At 39.2% G+C, this 11736-nt stretch overlaps 1 protein-coding gene across 1 annotated transcript in view; it reads left to right on the forward strand.

Annotated features, from left to right (window-relative positions):
- Window positions 1–10035, forward strand: part of DAPK3 (death associated protein kinase 3) — a 36782-nt gene extending 26747 nt beyond the window's left edge. The window contains exons 6-8 of the mRNA XM_089670064.1: window positions 1305–1457; window positions 4046–4091; window positions 8120–10035. Of these exons, the coding sequence (XP_089526190.1) occupies window positions 1305–1457; window positions 4046–4091; window positions 8120–8653 (733 nt within the window). The 3' untranslated portion in view covers window positions 8654–10035. The remainder of the gene's footprint in view (window positions 1–1304; window positions 1458–4045; window positions 4092–8119) is intronic.
- Window positions 10036–11736: the final 1701 nt, after the last annotated feature.

Consider the following 11736-nt stretch of genomic DNA (forward strand, 5'->3'; position numbering starts at 1 on the left):
CTCTGCTTCTTTTGATGGGTTCCAGTAAGCAGGCTTCAGGCAACAACCCAGCAATACATTTAGTGATGGCAAGCTGATAACGCAATTGAAGGCATAACCTGATTTGTGTGGAAATATCAATTTGAGAAAAACCTTGTCTAATATTGATTTGAAATGAACAACATAAATTCTGCATAAAAAATGTGCAAAAGTGAGCTTTATTACACGTTTTTCTAGTTCTTTCACTTGCATTAGAACTTTCTTATGGTTACAGTCTTTAGGTTGTCCCATTATATGTTAAAGGGTAGCTCCACTTTTCTGGAAAAAAAATAGCAAATCCACAAAAATAGTATTGCATATACAATTGCGACAGAAGTCATATCGTAATTTAATGTTATTAAAAATGACCTTTTCTTTTCAATTTGCAGCACTGTCATTTTCTGTAAAATGCAATATGGCTATGTGGAGGTGTTCTGTACACAGAATCTGTACAGAAAACCCACAGAAACATAATTTCCAGTTTGTGTGTTTGGCTTACTGATTTTCCCAGAGGTCTGTGCGAAGGGTCAGTTCACACCATTCCTGGAGCTGAATTGCACAGCAGCTCGCCGTGCATTCCTGTGCGATTCCCATGCGACTGTATGTAGTGCTATTTCAAGTCCATACATTTTGAATGGGCTCAAATCACACCACACTGCAGTGAATGCGCTACTTTTTACAACACACTGTAACTGGATTGCATGGTACAAAAGTACCATGCAATCAGGTGCGGGAAGGTGTAGGCAAACGTACTGCGTTTGCAACCTGCGTTTGGGGTGTTGTTAACATTTTGACACCCACTGCAGATCACAAAAGCAGTGCATTTTTTGCATGTGGGTTGAATTGCACAGGAACACACAGCACAATCCCAAGTGATTCTAATGCAGGCATGGTGTGAATGAGCATGAAGATACAAATCAGATTTCAGGCATCCCCTGCAACAAAATTATGTTTGGTTCAGATACTCCCAATAGAAAATCATGACTAAAGGGATGCAGACCCTGCCAGTCTCCTCATTAGGGCCTTGCAGTTGTTTGATAATTGTGAAATCACTCCCATTAGATTCACTTTGCACATGGACACAGGCAAACAAGCAGCTATTTCTTCAGAATAACAAAAGGCAGTAATCTGAAACAGTTTGTTAAAATTCCTGAAATGTACATAGATCACCCAGAGGGGAATGTTTTTTTTTTTTTTTTTTTTTTTCCTCAAGAAAAGCAGAGTTACTCTTTAGTGTTTTAATCTGACATTTGATTTATTGAAGTGTTTTCTATTTCTTCTACTAGCCTGAGTGGAGCATCTCCCTTCTTAGGAGAGACAAAGCAGGAAACGCTGACCAATATCTCTGGTGTTAATTATGATTTTGATGAGGAATATTTTAGCAATACAAGTGAACTTGCAAAAGATTTTATCCGAAGATTACTGGTCAAGGATCCCAAGTAAGTAATTAAAAAAAATATATATATATATATAGTGAAATGTGCAGTCAAACTCATTTGCTGACCTGCTAATGTTATCCAGAAAATATGTCCATTATTAGTGCCAGGACAAGGTCCATTATGACCAAAGGTAAAGAGGCCAAAATGCATCCCCCCAATCAATAAAAAAATAAATGATGTACCTGCCTCATCTTACTACCCAGCAACCACAACCCCATAATAATAACTTACCCTTTAGGCTGTAAGATAAAGTGTGTGTAACCCCTAAAAAAAATTTTTTTTTCTTATTTGCTACCTTTTTAGGTTTGTTATTTAAATTATTGAAAGTGCTTTGTAATATATTTTGATAAATGCAAAAAAGGAGAGCACGTTCTGGGAGGACGTTATATGACGCCCTCCCAGAACTAGCCGGCCGCAGTGTAGCCATCATTTGGCTATCTGCAGTTGGCAAGTAGTTAACAAAGAAAACCACTTCCCATTTCATACTGCCAGCAATGACACCACATGGAAGAGAAATGTCACAAGGCCTGAGAAAGAAAATTATTTACCCAAGAAAGGTGAAGGCTACAAGAAGATCAGAAAAGCTTTACTTATCAATCAGAACACTGTAGCAAAATTGATACAAAAGTTTAACAAAGATGGAACTGCGACCATCTCACAGAGACATCCAGACCATCTATAGAAGATAACATCTCGAGAGGAGCGTCTTCTGATGAGAAGGGTTGAAGAAAATTGCCATGCCAAACTGGGGTGATTGTTTCCCGTGAGATAATACGGCAAACACTGCAGAGGAATGGCATGCATGGGTGTCGTCCACGAAGGAAGCCTCTCCTAAAGCCCATGAACAAAAAAGCCGGCCTAGAATTTGCTGGGGCCCATGCTGAAAAAGAAGTAGACTCTATTCTGGAGCGATGAGACCAAGATAAATGATTTTGGAACTGATGGCTTCAAAACTGTATGGCGTTGCAAAGGTGAGGAGTACAAAGAAAAATGCATTTGGGCTACAGCGAAACATTGTGGTGGCAGTGTCCTGTGGGGCTGCATGAGTGCTGCTGGTGTCAGGGAGCTGCATTTCATTGAGGGTTTTATGAATTCATAGATTTACTGCTCTGTATTAAGAGAAGATGCTACCTTCACTCCGTACCCTTGGTTTTCTTGCAGTTTTCCAACATGACAATGATCCAAAATAGACATCTAAGTCCACTGTTGCATTTCTGAAGAAGAACAGGGTGAAAGTGATTCAGTGGCTAAATTTGTCTCTTGATCTGAACCCAAACACTTATGGGGAATTCTGAAGAGACAAGCTGAGCATCACTCTCTATCCAGCATCCAGGCTCTAAAAGAGGTTATTCTTGAAGAATGGAAAAAGATCGATGTTGCAATATGTTGCCAACTTGTTCATCCCATGCCTGAAAGGCTTGGTGCTGTCCTTACAAATCATGGAGGTCATACAAAATACTAGATGTAGTAGTTTTTGTTGTGGGGTGTACTCATTTTTGCATCAACTAATTTGAGTAAAATAAAAGGTTTTGTAATCTTAAGTTATATTACTAACCTTACTTTTATGTAATGAGCTAAACAAATGTTCTATAAAACTCAGTTTTATCAAAATTTTGGAAATTGTTCTTGTGTTCATTAAGATATTGATTAAAATCTTAGTTTTCAAAAGTGGTGTACTCATTTATGTTGAGCACTGTATATCTCACCTTGGATCTTAATTTGGTCCTGTTGGCTTTACAGAAGCCTATCTTTGAGTTTATTCTGGATACTCCCGTACTCATAAGTATAGGTTTCCTTTTCATTCTGCTATTACATATTCCTATTTTTGCTATTCTGTTGCGGGGACAGCCTGTAATATGTCTTCCAGCACTGACTCTACTAGAGGCACCCACCTAAGTACACCATGCAATGCGATGAGACAGCCGCAGAGTGCTAGGGCTTCGGTCTACCCGTCTGGGGGAACCTGTTCCTGAAGACCACTTTTAGAGTGTATGCCCATCTGGAGGGTGAAGAACCTCAAGAAGGCATGTCCGATCCTCCCCATCCTTCTGCCAAGTGGTAGAAGCCAGGACCTCGCACTCTCATGGGAACCTAGGTGTAATTTGGTATCAATGGCAGTGACACAGCTTGCTCACTCACTTCACACCACTGCCACGATTCTAACTTGGGCTTGAAGATGGCAGAATGACCTACTGGAATCAGAATACTTTGTGTGTCTGTAATATACTCCAAGAAAAAGACAAGCTCTGCTTTTGAGGATGACTACAGCATACAGAGAGTTTTAATACAACAAATTACTGGTAACAACAGAATTGAAAAACAAAGCCATTGTCTATGAAGTCTGTGTCCCTTGCCTTTTTTAAAGTTCTAAATTGTCATTTTGCTTTAACTTAGCTCTTTAATTTTTTTCTTTTGTGACAAAAACAACTTAAAGATGATTTACTAAAGTATAAAATAGAAGCATCTCATGCACATGACTGAATGTTTGAAGTGAGTACAGATTCACTTCAGTTTAGTTAATCACTCTGTTTGTGTATTGAGTAGTGACATGTAATACTACTCTGATACTAATACGGATATTGTTTCAGGAAACGGATGACAATTGATGAGAGCTTAGAACATTCATGGATTAAGGTAGGAATTAAATGAAGTCTTATAGTTTTTATGAGGTTTTTTTTCCTTTTTGTTTGATTTTTGTTTTGTTTTTGACATTGTCTTTAATTATGTGTTTTTAGTCATTTTTTTTATGACTGAAAGCAAAATGTCAAAATGTCTAAAAGTAGATACCACAGGATTCCTGCTCTTACCTTTTTGTTATCCAGAAGTCATTTCTCTGCAAGCATCTTTGAGGCTAGTTTCTTTATTTTACTAGCAGCTAACTTCAATACTTAGCCCTGACAACTGCCATTTCCTTGCCCAGTGAGTGTGCCAATATTGTAAGGCATTCAATAGATTTTTTTTATAGAAATTCATTGGTAACCTGAGCCAGAAGGTTATTAAATATATAAGAAAAAAACACACATAGGGAAGTTATCTTGCAAGTGGTCACAATTGTGTAGAGACATATCAATCCCTTTTTAATGAAGATCATCCCCCAAAAAGGTTTATTATTCAGTGTCTATATAGAGCCTTCCAAAATGAATTGGTTTGAGAAACCCCTTTTTACAGATGATATAACTTGCATCTGCCTCATGCGTTAGTATCACATGTTTTTGCATAGGTAGTCCAAACCTACTTCAAGAATGCAGTTCTTCAGTGCTGTGCTCCACTAAACTGTAACAGAGACATCCATCAATTCCCATGGGTGGTTAGTAAAACAAATTGATAGCAACATATAAGAGCATGACCGCCTTTATTTGAGTTTGAAAACCTTCCAGATAGTTCTCACACCATTTGCTTGTTCCATTAATTAGAGTAGATCAGTGTGACTTCCACATATGAAAAGTGTATAATCCATCTGATAATCTTCACCTTTTATAAAGGTGAGTCCAAATAAAGGATAATGTAGACAGAACAGAAGCATCCAGCCCTTGATGCCTGCCAAATAGTCTCCTGAAAGTTGTTAGCTGTACACTACAAAGGATGTTCTACTGATATGTAACATAAATTGCATGCTGTTGCCCAAATGCAATATAAATAGTATGGATAATTTCAAGTAGCAAGAGGCTCAAAAGAGTCACTATGTATGCAAGTTCAAAAGCACATACGTGTGATACTCATCGTTTGAAAAGTCATCTTTAGAATGATCGAGTCATCCACATGTGCATTTCAGCATGGGGGATGGAAAGGCAGGCAGCCAAAGCACCTGGCCACTTTTGCTAGCCCCACCTGGCTGTGTAAAATGTGCTCGTAATTATTGGTAGACAATGGGGGCAGCAACTTCCTCTTTCAGCATGACCCAAAGCATACATCCCAATCAACAAATAAATGGCTTCACCAGAAGAAGATTAAAGTTTTGGAATGGCCCAGACCTGAATCTGACCAAAAATATGTGGGGTGATCTGAAGAGGGCTGTGCACAGGAGATGCCCTCGCAATCTGACAGATTTGGAGTGTTTTTGCAAGGAAAAGTGGGCAAATATTGCCAAGTCAAGATGTGCCATGCTGTTAGACTCAACAACGTATTAGTTTAAGGGTGTGCACACTTATGCAACCACATTATTTTAGTTTTTTATGTTTACCCCCTCCCCCTCAAAGACTTCAGTTTGTTTTCAATTGAGTTGTACAGGTTACATTGAAGGTGGAAAAAGTTCTGAAATGATTTATCTGTGTCTCATTTTTTTACATCACAGAAACCTGATATTTTAACAGGGGTGTGTAGACTTTTTACATATTATTATTATTATTATTATTATTATTAATATACAGTAAAGGTTTGCTCAGCGCTGTACATTATAGTGGGGGACAGTACATGAGACAATACAGTAATAGAACAATACACAAGGGGTTCGAGGGCCCTGCTCTTTCGAGCCTACAATCTAGGATACACTGTATTTGTGAAATGGAAGGAAAATGATAAATGGTTTTCAAAAATTTTTTACAAATATCTGAAAAGTGTGGCATGCATTTCTATTCGGCCCATTTTACTCTGATACCCCCAATTAAAATCTAGTGAGACCAATTGCTTTCAGAAGTCACCTAATTAGTAAATAGAGTCTACCTGTGTATAATTTAATCTCAGTACAAATACAGCTGTTCTGTGAAGCCTTCAGAGGTTTGTTGGAGAACATTAGTGAACAAACAGCATCATGAAAGCCAGACAGGTCAGGGATACAGTTGTCGAGAAGCTTAAAGGAGGGTTAGTTTATAAAAAAAATAGTTTTTTTCATGGAGCACTGTTCAATCCATCACCTGAAAATGGAAAGAGTATGGCACAACTGCAAACCTACCAAGACATGGCCGTCCACCTAAACTGACAGGACAGGCAATGAGAGCATTAATCAGAGAAGCAACCAAGAGGCCCATGGTAACTCTGGAGGAGCTGCAGAGATCCACAGCTCAGGTGGGAGAAGCTGTCCACAGGTCAACTATTAGTCATGCACTTCACAAATCTGACCTTTATGGAAGAGTGGCAAGAAGAAAGCCATTGTTGAAAGAAAGCCATAAGAAATCCTGTTTGTAGTTTGCGAGAAGCCATGTGGGGGACAAAGCAAACGTGAAAGAAGGTGCTCTAGTCAGATGAGACCAGCATTTAACTTTTTGGCCTAAAAGCAAAATGCTATGTGTGGTGGAACACTAACACTGCACATCACCCTGAACACTCCATTCCCACCGTGAAACATGGTGGTGGCAGCATCATGTTGTGGGGATACTTTTCTTCAGCAGGGACAGGGAAACTGGTCAGAGTTGATGGGGAAGATGGATAGAGCCAAATACAGGGGAAACTTAGAAGAAAACCTGTTAGAGTCTGCAAAAAGACTTGAGACTGGGGCGGAGGTTCACCTTCCAGCTGGACAACGACCCTAAACATACAGCCAGAGCTACAATGGAATGGTTTAGATCAAAGCATATTCATGTGTTAGAATGGCCCAGTCAATGTCCAGACTAAATCCAATTGAGAATCTGTGGCAAGACTTGAAAATTGCTGTTCACAGATGCTCTCCATCCAATCTGACAGAGCTCGAACTATTTTGCAAAGAAAAATGGGCAAAAATTTCACTCTCTAGATGTGCAAAGCTGATAGAGACATCCCCAAAAAGACTTGCAGCTGTAATTACAGTGAAAGGTGGTTCTACAAAGTATTGACTCAGGGGGGCTGAATACAAATGCACGCCACACTTTTCACATATTTATTTGTAAAAACCATTTATCATTTTCCTTCCACTTCACAATTATGTGCCACTTTATGTTGGTCTATCACATAAAATCCCAATAAAATTTATGTTTTTGGTTGTAACATGACAAAGTGTGGAAATCTTTCAAGGGGTGTGAATACTTTTTCAAGGCACTGTAAGCTGTTATTGGACAGCTCGGTTTTACAGTTTTATCTCCAGTAGAACAGGGAGTGAGCATCCAACAGTTTTCACGTCCTAACAATGAGGCACAATGTGGGGATTTCTAACTGGAGTTTTTTGGCATGGTTTCAGAGGGAAGCCAAAATTAATGAACATTTTTCAAAGCTGCTCAGGTTTTTTTTTTTTTTTCTTTTTTTCATTATCTATTGGGGTCCCTTGGCTGCTATTTTCTGGTTAACGTGTACTTAGCCCTTAACTGGTCAAAAAGCCTGCCTGCATTATAATTTAGTGAATTCAATTATTATTAAAACCAAGGCCTTACTGCAATTCAACCTCTTTTTGCATAATGATTTTATGGTGTTTACTAGAGTTAGTTTTTTGAATGGACAATTCTGCTTTGCAGCATTAGGTTACTGCATTGGCACATTCAAATATTTATTTGCATTGTTTTATTGAATGATCCTGTTTGTGCATCATAACTGTTTGCTTAGTTGCCAACTTTTGGAAACTGTTTCTAGTTTTGATCACAGTTGCCTTACCAGCCTAATTGTTCATTCACCAGTAAACAGAGACCTGGCGGTGAATCTCTAGCTGCACATTTAGTCACTATGAATTGCCTAATTTACATTCGTTTAAACTGAGTAAAGTCGTAGATGTACTAATAAGAAACTAAAAACGAGGATAACTCTTTCTCTCTCTTCCTAATTAGGCAATAAGACGCAGGAACGTGCGCCATGAAGATAGTGGAAAACGCCCTGAGCGCCGGAGATTGAAGACAACAAGACTGAAGGAGTACACAATTAAATCCCACTCAAGCATGCCTCCTAATAACACTTATGTGAACTTTGAAAGATTCAGTCATGTGCTTGAGGAACTAGGGGCAGCCGAGGACGCATTGCGGGAGCTGCAGAAAAGCCAAAATACGTCCCGTGAGGATCTTTGTGCCCTGCATTCCATTTATGAGGAAAAAGAAAGCTGGTATCGGGAACAACAGGAAGGTGTCACACAACAACTCATGGGACTTCGGCAGGAGCTCCAGCGTGGTGAAGGGCAACGTTGCCAGGTTCAGGAAGATATAAGGAGTGCAATGCTTGTTGTGAATGGCTTGAAGAGAAGAATGGGACGTCTAGAAAATAAATATGAAGCATTGGCTGCCCAAGTCAGTGCAGAGATGAGCTTTGTTGAAGAGCTTTTAAAAACAATGGAGAGGCCAGAAGATGAAGGTGTTCGGGGCGTCTGCTAGGCTTGACTGTAAGGACACAGCTGCCTATTCTCATTTAATTAACGCTAACTAGAATCCGCTTTGGAAACTATTTTTTTTCCACCCACACAGACTATCATTTCTTCTACATTTTACCTGTATAAGGATGCTGTATGATTCCATAGAGAAGTGAATGTTATAAGCAAGTAAGTGTGTGAATTGCAACCAGGGAGAGTAGAAAGTGACATAAAATTGAAAGTATTTGCAGGTGCATTACAGAAAATTGGGGTAGGTGGCCTAGTAAGTATGGGGATGTTAAAGTATGGCTTTTAACTTCATTACTTCCGTAGATTTGAGTCTTACTTTTTTCAAAATTTAGATAGAGAGGGTTAGAACCTGCATCGGGTTTTAAATGCTGTTGTTTCCATTAATTAGATCTCTAGATGGATATGAGGGGGTGATCAACCTCAGAAAATATGTTTTTATTGCTACGTGTTCCCTGTTTGGAGGATTTCCCCTTACTTCCTTTTCTAACAGCGATGAATTTGGAAGTGAGGAGATGCAATCAGCTATAAAAAGTTTACAAAGTTCTCTTCCTTTTCAGGTTTCTTTTTAACAGCACTTGGGCAGTTTCATACTTTTAGCTGAAGCTGGAGTTTGGCTTTTAGATAAAAATTTCTTGCGCTATTTTATATTCATTAAGAAAACGTCTTTTATGTTTTCAGTTCTTTTGAAGATTCTGTTTTAAAGGATAAGTTCACCTTTTGACCAAAATAATAAATGCACATTTTTTTGCAAGTAATAAAATGTGCATTAATTAATTTTGGTTGCAGGAGCCTGTACACCATTTCACCAGCGATCAGCAGATCAGTGGTGCCATGCAGATCTCCTGCAGATTTGTCAGTATTTCTGCTTACCTGTACAGGATGTATGGGCAAGCAGACACACTGACAGGAAGAATCAATGAACTACCACGGCGCTCCACAGGGCCATGGCAGTGCATTGAGAGCTACAAGCCGATAGCCCCTAAGGCTGTCGGGACTTGTAGTTCATTCATTTACAGAACTCTGTCAATGAATGATGCGGCCGTGTGGGCGGAGCCCCGCACAGCCATGCTCTATTCAAAAAGTGACAGCTTGTACAGGAACTTCTCCCCATACTTAAATCACAAGGAGGGAGGGGACAGCGGGTACCAGCTACAGTATTGGGAACATGTAAAACAAGTAAAAACACCTAAAAACGGGTGGAACATGTAACATGTTCCCAAAGGTGAACTTATCCTTTAATTTCTTGGAGGACCAGTCATCACATTTTTCCTTGTTGTGTATATTTATTATAAATTCTAATATTAATTTTATATATATATATCTGTAATGTTTTGTCACTTTTTGAGTTAAAACACAAAAATAAAATGAGATTAGAGATTGGGTGTTTGGTTAATAATATTGTATGTGTAGAGTTCAGGTTTATATTTTTTACATGAGACAAGAAATCTGGTTGTTCTGGGATCTACCAGTAAGCCCCAAAAGACCTAAGCTGCACAGGTACTTGCTGTACTGACCGTACATTGAGGTGGTATCAGAAGTTGTATTTGTTTGATATTGCCAATATAAATCTATTTAAAAAGAATTCTTTGCCCTGCTGCAGGACAGAGTAGCAGGGAAGCAAGTAAAAGGTGAGTATCGGTGGTTGGGGGAGGAGGTACTGTTTCAAGAGAGCCTGTCACTTGCCTTGAATAGCCAAACTATACTATGCATAGAAGGAATCACTTAAAGGGGAGCTTCACCCAAAAGGGGATGTTCTGCTTTAAAGACTGGTCCCCCGCTCCCCATTAGGGATTGGCACCTTTGGGGAGCTGGTACCCGAAATTGACAGGTACCCACTCACATTTCTGCTGTGATTGCCTAGGCGATCGGAACCGGAAGTTGTCCTCCCACCTCCCTCCCTGTAGTCTTCTGGGACATTTTTTAAGTTTGAACCTTTTTGGAGCTTCAATCTTCGAGCTTCAAGCTACAAAACACTCGTGTGAATGCAGCCTGAGGGGTACAGACACTGCAGTTGCTGATCACTCTCTAAAATTGCTAGGTATCTGGCTATACTCCTGTAATTTGTAATTCACCAAATAGATCTACAACCACTAAAATCAGAATTCCTGGTCTACATACTTGATCAAGGCCTGTGACAAACTAATGTAACCATTAGATGAGCATAACCGCTGCACAGCTAGCATTTTTGTAAGGAGAGATCAGCAATGGCAGATTTTAAATTTGTTGCAGCTCAGGTTTACTTTCTCAATAGCCAAACATGCTCTGCCTTGCTGCAATGTTGCCCATGCTTGCTTTTAATCAGAGAAACTTTATATCAGTAGCAGTTAAATAGCTACACATTTTGTCTCCACGCACACAGGGCGTTTTGATAATGCTGGTAACGTTAGCTGTGTAAAGTCATGTTAAAAACATAAGTTTTTCAGTTTTTTTAGTGTTTTTGCATTAGCGTTTAGCTGCATTTTGCCGCGTTTTAGCTGTGTTTTCCCATGTTTTTCTGCATTTACGTTTTGTAGCATTTTTTAGTGGGTTTTTTTTACAGAAATTTTTTTTTTTTGGTCAGAAAACTGTCCAAAAACGCCGGTTTGCAGCGCTTTACCGCGTTTTGCCTCAGAGCGTTTTTACAGCTAAAAAACTCCTCTAGAAACCCACTAGTTCTGGGGTTTTTTGCCAGCCAAAAATGTCCCTGCCAAAAAAGTTGATTACAGTCTGTGTGTGCATGGACACATAGGATAACATGCTGGGGGGTTTACTGGCTGTAGAAAAAAACGTCAAACGTCAAAAGCCAAAAACAGCAGCTATAAAAATGTCAAGTGTGCATGAGGCCTTAGATGTAATCGATTACAGCACTGGAAAATATAACTTCTATCACATTGCTTTTTTTCTATAAACAATTTGCTAACTAATGACATCATATGTTTATTGAACACCTACATGTTTAGACCCGTACTGGACTGTGGCTTTGTGTACACTGTACTTTCTCTTTCTTAATAAGAAGATTTCTGAGTGCATGGCCTTAAAAGGCGGCAATAGGAGACTGCGGATTTCACACTCATGTGTAGATTTTTTCTGTCTCACACA

The sequence above is a fragment of the Staurois parvus genome, unplaced genomic scaffold (genome assembly GCF_062004578.1).
Source record: "Staurois parvus isolate SC_StPar_1 unplaced genomic scaffold, SC_StPar_1.0 ptg000086l, whole genome shotgun sequence".
Lineage (NCBI taxonomy): Eukaryota > Metazoa > Chordata > Amphibia > Anura > Ranidae > Staurois > Staurois parvus.